Source organism: Cebus imitator, unplaced genomic scaffold (genome assembly GCF_001604975.1).
Source record: "Cebus imitator isolate Cc_AM_T3 unplaced genomic scaffold, Cebus_imitator-1.0 Scaffold535, whole genome shotgun sequence".
In the NCBI taxonomy this organism is placed as follows: Eukaryota; Metazoa; Chordata; class Mammalia; order Primates; family Cebidae; genus Cebus; species Cebus imitator.
In genome coordinates this window covers 853894-872803 of record NW_016107850.1, presented here as the reverse complement: position 1 = coordinate 872803, position 18910 = coordinate 853894, and the positions used below count along the sequence as shown (strand labels likewise).

Genomic DNA, 18910 nt, shown 5'->3' with positions numbered 1-18910 from the left:
GCAGGGTCATTTATTATGCTGGCGACCACAGAGGACTCACGTCTCTCCAACCTGTGGCGGCAACAGGAGGGTGCCACGATTTTTTATACCCGAAAAACCACCTTGGGAGTGGGGGTGAGGGGCAGGGATGGGGATGAAAAGGCTTCAGACATTCCGAGGGTTAGTGGATTCTGTAAATTACCTCCTGGGCAGAGATGAGGGTGGGGGTCTCCGGACATTCCAAGGGATGGGGACTTTTGTCATTCCGTTTGTTACTTAAGTGGTTTACAGAAGTCAAGATAAACATTTGTTTACACATTATCTGGTTAAGGTGGAAATCACAGACCTTAGTTACTTATTACAAGCCACAGGAGCCAGGATGGAACTAGCTTGGGCTGCTTAGTCTGGCAATTGCCGGTAAGCAAAGGCTAGCAATTCTGGCAGTTACTGATAAGAAAAGGTAAACAGCTTTACATAGTTTTGAAGAACAAACTAACAGTTCTATTTACAGAGGCCAAGGACAGTAGTTATTGTAAGGAGAATGGGGCAGCCATTTCAACTTATCTAAAAACAGTTTTGCATTTTACAAAATAGTTTTGCTCTGGTTCTGGCTCTAGGCCAGCACAATATCACACATATATACCATGGAATATTATGCAGCCATCAAAAACGATGAGTTCGTGTCCTTTGTAGAGACATGGGTGAACCTGGAAACCATCATTCTCAGCAAACTGACACAAGAACAGAAAATCAAACACCACATGTTCTCACTCATAGGTGGGTGTTGAACAATGAGAACACATGGACACAGGGAGGGGAGCATCACACACTGGGGTCTGTCAGGGGGAAATAGGGGAGGGACAGTGGTGGGTGGAGAGTTGGGGAGAGATACCATGGGGAGAAATGCCAGATACAGGTGATGGGGAGGAAGGTAGCAAATCACACTGCTATGTGTGTACCTATGCAACAATCTTGCATGTTCTTCACATGTACCCCAAAACCTAAAATGCAATAAAAACTAAAAATAATTGTCTATGTGAAACTTGAGGAATCTACAAAAATAAAAACTTTACTAATATCAATAAGTAATTTAGCAAGCTTTCCAAATAACAGATCACATAACACAAAAAATAAATTGTATTTCCATATACTCACAACAAATAATTGAAAAATTAAATAATATATATCTGTTACATTATAAGAAATAATACCCTTAGAAAATATTATAAACATAGCTTAGAGAAAGTAAAGTAGAATAAATAAACGAAGTGATACGTTCTTGAATTGAAAATCTAAAACTTAAAATATTATTTATTAATACATCTAAATTAATCTATAGATTTATAATCCAAAATAATCCACATCAGGCTACTTGCAGAAACTAACAAACTGATTTATTTTTATTTTATTTTATTTTTTTAATTATTTTGAGACCGAGTCACTCTCTGTCGCCCAGGCTGGAATGCAGTGGCATGATCTCGGCTCACTGCAACCTCTGCCTCCTGGGTTCCAGCGATTCTCCTGCCTCAGCCTCCTGAGTAGCTGGGACTACAGGAACCCACCACCATGATTGGCTACCTTTTTGGATTTTTAGTAAAGGTGGGTTTTCACCATGCTGGCTAGGCTGGCTTTGAACTCCTAACCTAAGGTAATCTGCCTAACTCAGCCTCCCAAAGTGCTGTGATTACAGGTGTGAGCCACCGTGCCTGGCCTGATTTTAAAATTTATAAGGAAATGCAGAGGACCTAGGAGAGTTAAAATAATTTTGAAGAAAATAAAGTAGGAGCATTTATCTGATTTCAAGACATACAATATAGCTAAAGTAATCAAGAGAGTGCTTATTGGCAAAAGAGTAAAGAAATAAATCAATGTAATTTTTTAAAAAATAGTGCAGAAATATAGTCACACATAAACAATCAGTTTTCAAAAAAAGTGCCAAGATAATTACATAAGAAAAATTGTTTTTTCAATAAATGTTCTGAGGCTTATGTACAAATTGGTATAAAAGAATTAACCTTGACCCCAACCTCATAGTATATACACAATTACTTTAAACCAGAACATAGATCTAAATATAAAATCTAAAAGCAAAATTATTATAGATAAAATATTTAAAAATATCTTCATAACCTTGGCATAGGCCAATATGCATTGAATAGGAAACAAAACAAATAAATAATGAAATTAAAAGTTGACAAATTGGACTTCAAAATTAAAAACTCCTCTTTGAAAGATGACAGTGTTAAGGAAATAAAAAAGCCAAAAAGAGAAAGTATAGGCAAGATATATCTGGCAAAAGACTTTTATCTAAAATGTATAAAGAGCTATTAAAAATTTAATAAGTCAAACAACTCAACTGAAAATGGGAAAAATCTTGAACACTTTATAAAAGAATATATTTAAATGGCAATAAGTACATGAGACATTGTTCAGTGTCATAGAACATGAGGATAATGCAACTTTAAAACCATGATGAGAACCGGCTTCACACCACTAGAATGGCTAAAATTGAAAAGACTAACACTACCAAGGAGTGTCAAGAATCTGTGTCAACTGAAACTTTCATTGTGGATGGGACTACAAAATGGTACTTTGTCAACTTCTTAAAAAGTTAAACATGCATCCACCCTAGCAACCAGCAATTCCACTGCTTACATTTACCCAAGTGATATGAAAATATGTCTACACACAAAAAAATCTTATCACAATTTTTAAAACTACTTTATTCATAATAATCCCAAACTGAAAATATCTCAAATGTTTATCAACAGGTGAAAGGATAAGCAACAATTCCTTCAAAGGAATAGTATTTACAATAAATAGAAAAACTAATTATACAACCAAAAATATGGGTGAAGTGATAGCCATTATGATGAGCAAAAGCAGTCAGAATGTAAGTGTAGATCTTGTATGATTCCATTTATGTAAAGTCCTAAAACAGGTAAAAGTATTCTATACTAATAAGTAAATAGTCACTTCTTGAGGTGGGGAAAATTGACTAGATAGAAAGACAAGAAAACTTTCTGCAGGTTTAAAAATGTTCTATATTTTAATTGGAGTGGTGATTTCACGGTTACATACATTTGTGAAACCTCATGAAAAGGTATACTTGAAATCTATGTGTTTTTATGTGCTTGTAAATTATATTTCATTAAAGTATTCATATTTCAATAAATCTACCTTACTTATCTACCTTATTTATGTATTTACCTACCTTATTTATTCATTTATTTGAGATAGTCTTGCTCTGTCTCCCAGGCTAGAATGCAGTGATACAATCTTGGCTCACTGCAACCTGCCTCCTGGGTTCAAGTGATTCTCATCCTTCAGCTTCGAGTAGCTGGGATTACAGGCATGGACCACCACGTCTGGCTAATTTTTGTATTTTTAGTTGAAATAGGGTTTTGTCATGTTGGCCAGGCTGTACTCAAACTCCTGACCTCAAGTGGTCTACTCGCCTCAGGCTCACAAAGTGCAGGGATTACAGGCGTAAGCCACTGTGCCCAGCCAGGTTTATTTTTTATTTTATTTTATTTTATTTTTTTGAGACTGAGTCTCACTCTTTCACCCAGGCTGAAGTGCAATGGCACGATCTCCGCTCACTGCGACCTCTGCCTCCTCCGGGTTCAAGTGATTCTCCTGCCTCAATCTCCTGAATAGCTGGAATTACAGGCACCTGCCATCATGCCCGGCTAATTTTTGTATTTTTAATAGAGACAGGGTTTCACCATATTGGCCTGGCTGGTCTCAAACTCCTGCCATCAGGTCATGTGCCCGCCTCGGCATCCCAAAGTGCTGCAATTACAGGTTCATTTTTTAAATGAACAAAGCATCAACAATCTGTGGGACACTGGCAAGTGCTCTAATATGCACTGATCTCAGAATGGGAGGAAAGACAAACTGAGGACATAAAATGTTTGAAGCATATAGAAAGTGTACATTGCCTCTTATATTTTTTAAAATCTAGTAATAACTCAGTGAAAAATAATTATAACAAAATGTTGTCGAGTTGTGCCACATTTAGAAATAAATCATATGAAAACAATGACACATATGTTGGGGGGTATAAATGAACTTATGCTGTATTGTATTATTCTTACACTATACATGAGGTAGTAGATCACGCAACTAATTATTTCTTCTTTTTGAATATTGACATTTACTGTTAAAATTTCTTCTAGGCTGGGCGTGGTGGCTCACGCCTGTAATCCCAGCACTTTGGGAGGCCAAGGTGGGCGGAACACCTGAGGTCAGAAGTTCAAGACCAGCCTGGCCAACAGGATGAAACCTTGTCTCTACTGAAAATACAAAAATTAACTGGGCATGGTGGTAGGTGCCTGTAATTCTAGCAACTTGGGATGCTGAGGCAGGGAGAATCGCTTGAATCTGGGAGGCAGAGGTTGCAATGAGCTGAGATCACGCCATTGCACACTCCAGCCCAGGCAACAGAGTGAGTCTTTCTCTCAANAAAAAAAAAAAAAAAAAAAAAAAAAAAAAAAATCTTCTAAATATTGCTTTTGCCCTACCCACAGATTTTACATGCTGTGTGTTCAGCAAATTATTCTCAAATGTTTTTCCAATTTTTCTTGTGATTTCTTTTTTGGCCCATGAGCTATTTAGATGGTTGTAATTTGACTTTCCTGTTATTTAGATGGAGTGTGGGAAATGAGTGGTCAACATCTTATTTGTCGTTAATTTTTTATTTAATTCTGTTTCTATCTGAGAACATACTATATAAGATTTCAGTCTTTAGAAATTATTGAGAGATATTTTATGCTTCAGCATATGATTTACCTTTGTAGGTATTCCATGTGAACATTTTAAAGAAGGTATATTCAGAAGCATTCAGTGTAGTGTTCTGTAAATTTTAATTACGTCTAATTGACAGAGTTCATATTTTCTTTATCTTTACTTTCTTTTTCAGCCAGTTACTAAGAAAGGAATGTTAAAATTGTCAGCGATGATTGTGAATTTGTTTATTACTTCCTTTAGTTCTGTTAAACTTTGCTTCAAATATTTTGAAGGCGTGTCATTGGGAGAAACACATTTAGGATTGGTATGCCTTACTTTTGAATTTGTCCTTTTATTATTGTGAATGCCCCCTTTCATCTCTGCTAATATTTCTTGTCTTGAAATACACCTATAGCCATGCTACCTTTCCTGTAATAACTATTCACACAATATATAATTTTTCATAATTTCTAATTTTCTACTTATATATATCTTCATAAAGTTTATCACTTTTAAGACAACTGATTATCTTTCCTTTTTATCTTAATCTGAAAATCTCTGCCTCCTAACTGAACTATTCGGATCAATTACATTTTATGTAATTGTCAATATGACTGGGTTTAAGTCTGACATCCTGCTCTTCATTTTCTTTTAGTTTCATTTAATTTTTGTTTTCCTGTTTCTGTTTTCCTGCCTTCTCTTCTGCTTACTAAATGCCTTTAGCATTGCATTTTGGTTCTTTTATTGACTTTTTAGCTGTATTTTTAAGTTATTTTTATTTACTTAGGTACCTTTAAGGATTGCCATCCAATATCTTATCTCATAAGCTTCCTTAATTTTAATAATGTGCTCATTTTGTACTTTAGACTTTAGACATGTAAGAAACTTAAAATGTATAATTTGATTTTTCAAGCCTGTTATTTTTGTTACTGTTGTCATGTATGCTACTGCTACATATGTCATAGACACAGCTTTAAAATCAACTTACTTGTGCTTCAAAACCTTACCTTTTAAGAAATTAGGAGAAAATAAAAAGTAGTCTATTTACTTACATGTTTACCATTTCAGGTGCTCTTCTTTCCTCCAGCAGTTCTGAGTTTCCACCTGGTATCATTTTCAACAGCCTAAAGAACTTCCTTTAGCATTCTTTTTTTCCCCAACTTTAATTTTAAGCTCAGGGATCCATGTGCAGGCTGCTCAGGTTCGTTACACAGGTAACTGTGTGCCATGGTGGTTTGCTGCACAGATCACTTAGGTATTAAGTCCAGCATCCATTAGCTATTCTTCCTAATGCCCTCCCTCCTCACCCTCCAGCCCCAGTGTGTGTGTTGTTCCTTGCTATGTGTCCATGTGTTCTCATCATGCAGCTGCCACTTGTGAGAAGACAAGGTATTTGGTTTTCTGTTCCTATGTTAGTTTGCTTAGGATAATGGCTTCCAGCTCCATTCGTGTCCCTGCAAAAGACATGATCTCATTCCTTTTTATGGCTGCATAGTATTCCATGGTGTATATGTACCACATTTTCTTTATCCTGTCTATCGTTGATGGACATTTGGGTTGATTTCATGTCTTTATTATTATGAATAGTGCTTTAATGAACACACAAGTGCATTTATCTTTATAATAGAACAATTTGCATTCCTTTGGGTATATACCCAGTAATGAGGTTGCTGTGTCAATAGTATTTCTGCCTCTGGGTCTTTAAGGAATCACCACACTGTCTTTTACAATGGTTGAACTAATTTACACTCTCATCAACAGTGTAAAAGCATTTCTTTTTCTCTGCAACCTCACCACCCTCTGTTGTTTCTGGACTTTTTAATAATCACCATTCTGACTGACATAAGATGATATTTCATTGTGATTTTGATTTCCATTTCTCTAATAATCAGTGATGTTGAGCTTTTTTTTCATATATTTGTTGGCCACATGAATGTCTTCTTTTGAGAAGTGTCTGTTCATGTCCTTTGCCCACTTTTTAATGGAGTTGGTTGTTTTTTTCTTGTAAATTTGTTTAAGTCCCTTGTAGACTCTGGATATTAGTCCTTTGTCAGGTTGCAAATATTTTCTCCCATCCTTCTGGTTGTCTACTCATTCTGATGATAGCTTCTTTTGCTGTGCAGAAGCTCTTTAGTTTAATTAGATCCTGTTTGTCAAATTTTGGTTTTGTTCCAATTGCTTTTGGTGTCTTTGTCTTAAAATCTTTGCCCATGCCTATGTTCTGAATGGTATTGCCTAGGTTTTCTTCTAGGGTTTTTATAGTTTTGGATTTTACATTTAAGTCTTTAATCCATCTTTAATTGATTATTGAATATTGTGTAAGAAAGGGATGCAGTATTAGTTCTCTGCATATGCCTAGCCGGTTCTCTATGTACCATTTATTAAATAGGAAATCCTTTCCCCATTGCTTGCATTTGTCAAGTTTGTCAAAGATCATATAGTTGCAGGTGTGCAGTCTTATTTCTGAGATCTCTATTCTGTTCCATTGGTATATGTGTCTGTCTTTGTACCAGTATCATACTGTTTTGGTTACTGTGGCCCTACAGTATAATTGGAAGGTAAGTAAAGTGATGCCTCCAGCTCTGTTCTTTTGGCTTAGGATTGCCTTGGCTATTCAGGCTCTTTTGTGGTTCCATATGAATTTTAAAATGTTTTAATTCCGTGAAGAATTTCAAAGGTAGTTTAATGGGAATAGCACAGAATCTATAACTTACTTTGGGCAGTTATGGATATTTTAATTATATTGATTCTTCCTGTCCCTGAGCATGAAATGTTTTTCCATTTGTTTACGTCATCTCTGATTTCTTCGAGCAGTGGTTTTTAGTTCTCCTTAAAGAGGTCCTTCACTTTCGTTATTAGCTGTATTCCTAAGTATAGTATTATTTTTGTGGCACTTGTGAATAAGAGTTCATTCATTATTTGGCTCTCAGCTTATCTGCTGTTTGTGTATAGGAAAGCTGTATCTCAGGCAGGCTCCAGCCTGTTGCTGGTGGCTGGCTGGAATTCCAAACCAGTGGATCTTATCTTGTGAGATGCCATGGAAGTGGGGCCCGCAGAACAATGGTGCTTGGATCCCTGGATTCAGCCCCTTTCCTAATGGTGTGTACAGATTTCCCGCCTTGCCTAAGTTGCAGACACCTTTGTTGGGGATCCCGGAACTGGAGTATGTAAAGCCCCTGGAGGTCCAGAAGCCTGTACACATGTGCTAGGCAGCACAACTCACAACAAGAGGAACCACAGCCCTGGTGGTGTAGGTTCATAAGGGGATCTCCTGATACATGGGTTGCAAAGATCTGTGAGAGAAGCATGGTTTCCCAGGGTCACACAATCACGCACTGCTTCCCTTGACTGGGGGTAAGGGTTCAATTGGCTCTGTGTTGCTCCCAGGTGGGCCATTGCCCCACCCTGCTTTTCTTTGTTCTCCATCGGTTGAATTGTTTTCCTGATCAGTCCCAAAGTGAGTACCTGGATATTTCAGTTAAAGATACTCTATCCACTCATCCCTTTTGTTCCTCTCTGTGAGTGCTGTGGACTGCAACTGCTTCTAATTGACCATCTTGGCCCCCTTGCATTCTTTTAGTGAAGTTCTGTTGGCAACAAATTCTCTCAGTTTTAGTTGATGTGAAAAACTCCTAATTTTACCTTCATTTATGAAGTATATGATCACTGAACGTAAAATTCTGGGTTGACAGATGTGGATTTGTTGCTCTAGTTTTTACTTTATTCTCTTTAAAAATGATTTTATCTTCCTTCTTCCATGGTATCCGATATGACATCATTGAATATTTTTTTTCTCTCATTAAGCTTCATTTTAATGGGTCTCAAAATTCTGTGACAGATTTTGGCCATGTTGTTTCTTTTAAAAAGTACTAATTTTAAAAACTAATAAACTTAAAACTGCCAGATGCCAAAAAAAGTCCACAAAACATTCTCCTTTTCTTCTGAATGTTTTACAATGCATTGTTATCATTAACCTATCTTTTACTATGAAACTTAAATGGCTAATTAAAACAAACAATCCTGAGACCATTCTTCCATCACTGATTAAAACTGGGGTGGCAGGTATTAGGAATAATATTCATCTAGACTTCTGAGCTTTCTGGTCAGACTTGGTGACCTTGTCAGCTCCAACAGCCTTCTTGTCCCTTGCTATGATGACACAGCATCATGATATGATGTGTATCTCATATCATGAACAACAAAATGACCCAGAAGAGGATAGTCTGAGATAGTATCAACACACATGGGCTTGCCAGGAGCCACATCAATGACAATGACTGCAGCATCACTAGACTTCAAAAACTCCTGTCAGCCTGAAGTAGTATGGTCTTCTAGGTATTCTTGAAAAAAAACTTCCTCTCCATGCAAAATAACCCATGGAAATAGATAATCCAGCACGTTAACAATAATTTCCCTGTTTTCATTTTGTTGTTTGTCAAGCTGTCCTAGGAAATGCATTCTATAAATTCTTGTATCACGATTTATTATCCATCTCTTGGCAGTCTGTTCCTGTCTTCACTATAATTGTTCTCTCTATAGTCACCAATGGCTTCTTTTTCAAAGATAGAGAAAATGTTTCAAATTCTAGACCTCTCTGTGGCATTTGAAGCTATTAAGGATGTCTTCTTCAGGATACTCCTTCGCTTTGTCTGTAATGACATAAATTTTCATTTACACTGAATTGTCATGTGGCTAACATTCATTTTGCAAATTTTGGTGCTGGTAGTTTTGATCTTACCAGAAGATGTAAAAATAAGTTTTTCAGACCAGTTTTACACATGTACTGAGAATGACAACTATCTAATGACTACTACCTGGCCAATAATGATTATAAGACACTATGGGTTGTATGAAGCATCACAATTTCAAAGATGCTAAAATCTGAAAGAAATGTGCCTCTTAGAATCATTGGCATATGACCTTATGTTTTGAAGAGAACTGATCTGTGTTGCTTGAATTCAAGGCTTTAAGAAACAATGTAAATGTTTTTATACATCCTCTGAACTTATCTCTTTTATTAATAGGCTTTTAAGAGGCTGAAATGAGATAATGCATGTAAAGTATGTAATGCAGACAAAGTATCAGAGTCATTACGCACTCAGAATGAGCACTCAATGAATGATAATAATTGTAGTTATAGCAGCAGTAGTAGTTATAATAGTAGTAACATTATTTTTTGAATAAAATAGTAGTAGAAATAGCATGTGATATTTTCAGTAAAGCTTTAACTTAACTATGTTTCTGAATTCAATATTCTAAAATGCTAAGTAAGACTCATATGTTTACTGAAGGCACTCTTCCTCTCAGAGTTTAAGTAACCTCAATAAATAATAACCACTTTTCAGAAATTTGCAACAACTGAATTAGATAATGCATGTGAAATATATTTGATAGTTTATTAGTTGAAGAAGTACCTGAGATTTGCAGCACAACATGAAATATAACTTGTCTTTGTTGGTTCTAAAATTCTAAGGAAGATAACTTATTGAAGTTAACCTCAGAAAGTTCACTGATTCTACCTAATCATTTCTTTTATATTTTTTGTACAATAAAATAAAATAATATATGAAAGCATATAACAACTATGAAATATTTGGCTTAATGTGTGACACATAAGAATCCCTCAGTAAAAGGTAGTTATTATTATTGGAATTATTGTTAGTGACACATGATATTTTCAATGGTAGTTCATGTCTACTTTTCCTTTTTGGTCAAATCAGGAATTTCAAAAATATTGAATATTGTCTCATGATATTTGCTAAATTTACTTAATTTTTCTGAAGTTAACTTCATCAAATACCATGTGTCTTTCAGAATTTTTACAAAAATGAATGAGATGATGAATTTAAAGTGTTTTGTTGCCAGTATTGCTGTTGTTTATATTTACCACACATGATAATATTGCATGAATTACTATTGGTTGAAATAAAAATGCTAAGAAAGACTTTACGCATTTGCTGAACTTAACTCTCTAGTGCCTAAATAACTTAATCCATTAATGTAGAACAGCAGTTCTCAAGCTCTTTGGTGTCAGGACCTCTTTATACTCTTCAAAATAAATAAGGACTCCAAAAGAGTTTTTGCTTATGTGGCTTAAATCTATTGTATTAGAAATTACAACTGTTTAAAATACTTAGGAATAATTTTATTTTCAATAATAATAATAAATCCATCTAAAGTTAACATAAAAACATATTTTTGAAAATGAACTATAATTTCCAAAACAAATCAGGGAGAAAACAGGCATTATTTAACAGTTTTAAAAATATCTTTTATTTATGTGTTTTTATTTATTTATTTTAGATGGAGTTTTGCTCTGTCCTGACTGGAGCGCAGGTGCAGGATCTTGGCTCACTGCAGTCCCTGCCTCTTGGGTTCAAGCAATTCTCCTGCCTCAGCCTCCCGAGTAGCTGGGATTACAGGCATGTGCCATCACACCTGGCTAATCTGTAATTTTAGTAGCGGTGGTTTCACCATGTTGGCCAGGCTGGTCTTGAACTACTGACTTCAGATGGTCCGCCTGCCTTGGCCTCCCAAAGTCCTGGGATTACAGGCGTGAGCCACTGCACCCATCCCAGTTTTGAAAACCTCTTTCAATATCTTGTTTGACAGAAAGAAAGCTAGGTTCTCATATATGTATCCACATTCAGCTGGTTGTGGTACATTGTTTTGGTTGAAATTTATGAAGAAAACGTCGTTTTAAAGACAAACAGGGAAAGAAAACCTAGCAATCTTTCTAAGAGCCTCAGAGCACCCTAGGGTCCTTGAACCACACTTTGAGAACTGCTGACACTTACCTTTTACTTTTTTTAAGCATTGAATAAGACAATGTGTGCAACATATATGGTTATTAATGCTGCTTCTGTTGTTGCTTTTTATAATTTCTTCACATGTTCGAAATAATTTGAATTTCTTCTTGTTTTGTTGATTGCATTCATGGTTTCTAAAAATAAACACAAAAAAAAACTAATGACAGTGCAGATTTGGTAAAGTGGCTAAGCTACTTTGTCAAATAATATCTGTCTTATAAAGTTTTGAACCAAACTGAGACAATACATTCTACATCTGTAATGTCAGTAATATGCATGGCTCAGTGCCTGGCACATAGAATACACTCAATAAATGGCAGCGATTAGAATCGCCCTTTCCTCAATGCACAAAAAATCATACAAATAGATGCCAGGGATAAAATTGGACTCTTCTACCCAATAACAGCTTCAGCTCATCTACAGTGACTTTGCTACCCTCTCTTATTGTTCCTTGACAAGGTATACTTTAGGCTCAAGAGTCCTTTAAACAAGTGAGTAAATCATTTAACAGAAGTGAGCTAACATTATTCCAGAGTTGGTCTTTGAGTGATGCAAACTTCCACCAATCTTATGGCCTGTGTGTGAGGCCTTCCCCAGAAACGTCCAAGCGTGTCTAGAAATATTTAGAATATATTCAGTATTTCCTGTGGGAAATTGAAGATACATCTGCCTAAGTCATGATGCTTCTAGAGTGAAAGCAAATTCCCCAGATGGAGTCTCTAGCCCCAGGCTCTAGTATCCAAGGTGCTGGGTGTTTGGCAAGGGAGGAGATTGAAGAGGGAAATGCCACTCCTGCATCCTTTATTGCTTTTGCTGTAAGGAACTCGGAAAGGTATAATGGAGCTTCCTACCAACACTTTGTAAGAAGGTGGCCTTCTTCCCTACAGTTATATCAAAGTGGTGGTTGAATGTTCCTACTTAGGGATCCAAATTTTTTTTCCTCTGAAAGGAACCACTTCCAAGGTTAGCAGTGACCAATCAGTTTTGGAGGCTTTTTAAATCTGAGGTTTAACAGTGATGTTACTCTGTCTCTGAAAGGACCTCTATATCTTCTTTCCTCTTTTTCATATTTAAAAAAATATTGGTCGAGTGCGGTGGCTCACGCCTGTAATCCCAGCACTTTGGGAGGCCAAAGTGGGCAGATCAAGAGGTCAAGAGATTGAGAACATCCTGACCAAGATGGTGAAACCCTGTCTCTACTAAAATTAGAGAAATTAGCTGGCCATGGTTACACGTGCCTGTGGTCCCAGCTACTCAGAAGGCTGAGGCAGAAGAATCACTTGAACCCAGGATGCAGAGGTTGCAGTGAGCCGAGATTGCACCACTGCATTCCAGCCTGGTGACAGAGCAAGACTCCATCTCAAAAAAAAAAAAAAAAAAAAAAAATTTCAACTTTCTGTTTAATAGTTGACTTTCAAAGATTACAAAAGTAGAATTATAAAATAAAGCCCGTGAACTCATCATCCAGCTCCAAGACTTATCAGCTTGTGGACTGTCTTGTTTCATCCATACTTTCATCCATTTCTCCCTCCAGTATTATTTTAAAATAACTAAAAACATCACAATACTTCATCCATAAGTGTTTTAGTATGTATATCTAAAAAAGAAAGAGCTATCTTTTTGCATAAGCACAATATCAATATCTCACCTAAAAATTAATGAGCAGTAATTGTTTAATATCATCCAAAGGCTAGTCATTGTTCAGATTTCTAATTGTGTCATGAAAAATTTTAACATTATTTGTTTGCATCAAGATCCCAAGAAGAGCCACATATTATAATTACTTGCTAGATCTTTTAAGTATCTCTAAATGTGTAAGTTCTCTCTCTAACATTTTCTCTTGTAAATTTTTTTAAAACAACTCTTCCCTCTTTTAAAAATCTTATATTAACCTACTGCAGAGTAACCTGCCACTAAAATATGTCATTAAGGTTAAGCCAATACTGATGTCTTTATGGCATGCTTGACCTATGCTGCTTCTAGAGATTACCTTATATTTATGGCTTTTCAAATAATGATTCTAACAACACAGTCTGGCAGCTTTCTTAAATGCTTTTTTTTTTAACTCTTAAGAAATATATTCTGTGTGGTTTCGCTGTACTCTATATTCCCAAATTCCCATTGAAATTTCCCCAGGCATTCCATCATACTTAGTGAAAAATCACTTTCTCTTTTCTCTTCTAATAATTGCCACTCCACCCCATCCATGGTGCAAAGTTCTCTTCATAAGGATCTGGCCCTGCACTACTTGAGAATTACTGTTTGCAGTACCTCCTAGTTTTCAGTCTTTCCTACTTTCCTGAATGGTGTGCCTAGGTTCAGAGCTATAGATAGGCATGGACCAATAGCCAAGGAAATCTTGCCATTTCTATTGCTGTTTCCTTACCCTGTCACTTGGCTTCTTACTCTAGGAAAAGGCCAGTCGTTTTAGAAATTCCATGTCTGAGGAAGAAGACTTAAAGATCACTTTCAAAATGCTCTCTTCCTTCTATCTTCCCAGAGATTAAACATCAGTCAACATCTTCAGCAAGCTCTAGCAAAGAAGCGTTGACCCCTTTTTCCCCTCTTGATCATCCACTCAGACACTCTATACCTGACTAGGGATATTAAAGCAACTTGAAAGGGCTTTCTGTTTGAGGTTTGTCACAGGTGCCCGTGTGTTCCCTAAAGTTAGCAAGGATCTCGGAGAATGCACTTCTGTCTCCCCTCACAATTTGTGATGTAGACACCTACCAGCCCAGGATTCCTAATAACCTCTGATGGAATCCCACAAGTACAATCTGAACTTCCCAGGCTTCGACTTCCTGTGGACCCTACAGAGGATAACAATCTCTATCTCTATTGATTATCTATTTATCTCTATGCATTGGTGTAGGACCCCTTCAAGACCTATCATAGTTATTTCTGAAAGCTTCCAGATTTCTTACTTATGCCCAGGCACAAGATCACCTTCTGCTCCCACCTCCTCATTGATATTTTCTGCCTGTGGGTCTCTTTATTGAAGGAAATGCTTCCCTAGAGTACTACCTCTCAGTAGTCTTAAAAACAAAAATGCTCAAAATTCCACTGGAGGACTGCATCTCTCCCAACTCTACATTTTACCCTCTCTTGACTTTGAAACATTGCTTATGCCCAGAGACTCAAAATAAAACAAACATACAAACAGAAACCCTTGCTAAAACGAGAATCATTTCAGTCTCTGCTTATTGACTATTTCTGCATAGTGATCAGACTCAGCCCAGTCAACATTAAAATTTTTCATTTTAACATTCAAGAGTCCTTGAGACAAGTAAATAATTCATAATTGGCTATTATTACTATTAAAGCTGGTATATGTCTCATTTTTGTTGAATTTGGAAGATGCTATGCTAAAGAATGATTGGCTTTATTAATGTCATCAAGTACAGATGTGAATGTATTCATTGATTCAACAAATAATTATTGAGTGCCTTCTATAAACCAGGACGATTCTTAAAACTAGAAATCCAACAAAACTTACACAATCCTCTCTTTGACACAACCGTGTCTCTAATATAGTTAAGCTCAATGACGGTAATTCCATGCCTTCTACAGAATTTAGGAAGAAGGCATTCCTAACATGAAAAATGCCATCATTTTCGGATGCCATACTGCTACTGTTTCATGTGACTATCCATTATGCCGTGAATAGCTTTCAACAAATATCAGGTCTGAATTTCCTCCCGTAAAATGCCTATTGATGTATGCCATTGAATAAATCTCTTCAGTCCTTTAATATGCTATAACAACGCTCTTCTTTTTTGTTCAATATGCTGTAACAACGTTCTTTTTTCTTCCTTTAGGTGTATCAGTTCCTATCCCTGTGATTGGACTGAGGGATGAAGAAAAGGTGTTCGTGAACAACACAACGTGCGTGCTCAACGACCCAAATTTCGTTCTTATTGGGTCCTTCGTGGCATTCTTCATACCACTGACCATTATGGTGATTACGTATTGCCTGACGATCTACGTTCTTCGCAGACAAGCTTTGATGTTACTGCACGGCCACACCGAGGAACCACCTGGACTAAGTCTGGATTTCCTGAAGTGCTGCAAGAGGAATACTGCCGAGGAAGAGAACTCTGCAAACCCTAACCAAGATCAGAATGCACGCCGAAGAAAGAAGAAGGAGAGACGTCCTAGGGGCACCATGCAGGCTATCAACAATGAAAGAAAAGCTTCGAAAGTCCTTGGGATTGTTTTCTTTGTGTTTCTGATCATGTGGTGCCCATTTTTCATTACCAACATTCTGTCGGTTCTTTGTGAGAAGTCCTGTAACCAAAAGCTCATGGAAAAGCTTCTGAATGTGTTTGTTTGGATTGGTTATGTTTGTTCAGGAATCAATCCTCTGGTGTATACTCTCTTCAACAAAGTTTACCGAAGGGCATTCTCCAACTATTTGCGCTGCAATTATAAAATAGAGAAAAAACCTCCTGTCAGGCAGATTCCAAGAGTTGCCGCCACTGCTTTGTCTGGGAGGGAGCTTAATGTTAACATTTATCGGCATACCAATGAACCGGTAGTCAAGAAAACCAATGACAATGAGCCCGGTATAGAGATGCAAGTTGAGAATTTAGAGTTACCAGTAAATCCCTCCAGTGTGGTTAGCGAAAGGATTAGCAGTGTGTGAGAAAGAACAGCACAGTCTTTTCCTACAGTACAAGCTATACACGTAGGAAAATTTTCTTCTTTAATTTTCCTGTTGGTCATAACTAATGTAAATATTTCCGTCTGATAAAAAGCGTTTTTACATATAGCTTTGCAACCTTGTACTTTACAATCATGCCTACATTACTGAGATTTAGGGTTCTATATTTACTGTTTATGATAGATAGAAACTAACTTATTTTGATTGTTTGATGAATGAAATGTTTACTTTTGCCCTCCCTCCCTTCTTTCCTTCCTTCTTTCCTTTCTTCCTTCCTTTCTCTCTTTCTTTTGTGTATATGGCAATGTTCATGTTCATCTCAGGTGGCATTTGCAGGAGACCAGAATGAGGCACATGCAGTGGTTTTATTTCAACCACAACTAAATTAACAAATTAAATGGAAATTTGTTCCAGGTTAACAGTAAATATACACTTTAAATTCCTGCTCTGCTCATCTACACACATAAACACAGTAAGATAGGTTCTGCTTTCTGATACATCTGTCAGTGAGTCAAAGGCAGAACTTCGTCTTGTTGTTCATATAGGGGCAAAATTTGACATTGTCAGAATATTGTGTTGGTATTTACTGCAATGTCTGTCCCCAAACATAGTGGTATTTTAACATAGCAGCTGGTTAACCAGGACTACAGAAGTGGAAGGATGATGAGATACAATACACCAAATAGCTTTTCACTTCTTAAAGACAATGTTCAAATTCTGATTATTACAACAAGCAAACTGAAATTAGTGTTTTCATTCTGGTCCTTAGTAAATTCCTAACTACATGATTAAACTGGGAAATGAGATCCCAGAGTTATTCCCCAATACAGATTCAACATCAATTGGGTTTTGATCTCAGCATGCTGGAAATTCGTGTGCTTCACACAAAGTAAAATTAGTATTTTGAGCCTTAGTAAAATATTTTCTTAATTATGGTACCTCTATCTATAGGACCCAATTTAGCAGTCCATTTTTGAGTAAAGCTTGCATTGGAAGTATAGATGGTAGAAACTTTGGAAGTTTTACTGGATTAAGGACTACAGAACTGGGCCCTTAGAATGTGAAAAAAAGTAATTAAAAAGACGCTTTTACCAAACTCTGAGGATAACAGAAATACAGAGTTTCCATTTGGATTTTAAACAAAATTTATCTCATTTTCAGATCCTTCCAAACTCTCTAGTGCAGGAAAAGGCTGCAGCTAATTTGTGAAGGTGGCAAGCTCTTCATTGCACTGCAATTATGTACCAGAAGTTTAAATCTTTGTTAAAATATAGTGTTGTGTTACAATAAGTGTTGGCCATTGTTTCATTCGTGGGCCTGCTGCTCTCTAAGAATTCAGTATCATTTTAATAGTTTATAAACCGTGAAAGGTTTTCAAGCATTGCTAAAGTCAAACCATTCAGTCTATGCTGTGTGCAGAGTATACAAGTGTTTCTAGTGACAGTATTTCCATGTGTGTTCATTTCACACAACTGTGGATAAATTTTCGAAGAATTCATGATGCTAGTTCTTACGCTTGACAGTTACTTACACACCTGAGAGTGTGCCTCTCAGTATCTTAAAATCGGTGAATGAAAAATCTGAATCTCTAAAACCCCTTGTCTGTGTTCTCAAACATAGATAAATCCAATAGTCTGCCACAGGAGCAGTGGGAGAGCTGCTGTATTTGAGGAAACTTATACAGTCTCTATTTGATTTGCAACACTGCCAAACATCAGTCAATTGCTTGAGCATACCCAAATATAACATGAAAGTCAAGTCTACCTGCCTTGCCTGTTAGGTCTGTTGAAGTGCATGTTAAAATAATTACATGAAACAGAATGAGATGATTTAATTCTTACCGAAATGAAAATGTCTGAAGAAACACAGCATGCATTTAACATGAGTTCTGCACATAGAGATGGTGCCCTGCATGTATGCCATGTATGTTGCATGAATCCATCGATTTGTATTGAGTTAGGGCAGAATAGCTGATAAAAGAAGAACTGAAGAAAAGCCTTCCGCAATCGTTAAAAAGACCATGCATTTAGATCTGAAGTAGTATGAGTGTTAGAAAAAATTGGAAACATCTGATTTCTGAACTAGCAGGGCAAGCTCATAGCACATGTTTTACAAAGAAATAAAATATACACCACAGATTTCCAAAAGTACTAGCAATAAGTTGAATGATAAAAGCTTATAGCACATTTGTTAATGATTCTTATGTCATCAAGTAGTAGTACTTAATAGTACCCAACATGGTAATTATCTTCAAATTGTGTGCTATTCGTAAGTTCTGTGCAGTTTGGTATGAAGCAAATATACTCATTTGGATATAAATCTTATCCTTCAATGTTAAATCTACAAACTTTTATAAATGTTTTAAAGAAGTCCATGTGATAAATATAAAGGTGATGAATTTACCATCAAACAAATCATTTTGATGTATTATTATATATGTATATCTGTGTAAGACACGTGCAACAGACTGCCTCATATTATTTTCTGTAATTCCTCTCTTTTGTCAAATGGTACTTTTTGTGAGTGGTTGCAAAGTGTTGTCTTATTCCTGATTCCTGTATGTCATTCACTCCAGGTTTTGTGAGACTTCCTATTAATTTATTAAATTTATTAAATGTTGGCTAATATGTCACATGTCTTTTTTTCCCCCTGAATCTTTTGAGGGAAAAATATACCACTTAACTTCATTTTCTTTCTTTCTTTCTTTCTTTCTTTTTTTTTTTTT

The 18910-nt window shown here is 36.3% G+C and overlaps 1 protein-coding gene across 1 annotated transcript in view; it reads left to right on the top strand.

Annotated features, from left to right (window-relative positions):
• The window catches only part of HTR2C (5-hydroxytryptamine receptor 2C), a 287010-nt gene extending 268205 nt beyond the window's left edge, over positions 1 to 18805 (top strand). The window contains exon 6 of the mRNA XM_017514709.2: positions 15341 to 18805. Coding sequence (XP_017370198.1) covers positions 15341 to 16167 — 827 coding nt within the window. The 3' untranslated portion in view covers positions 16168 to 18805. The remainder of the gene's footprint in view (positions 1 to 15340) is intronic.
• The last annotated feature ends 105 nt before the right edge of the window (positions 18806 to 18910 follow it).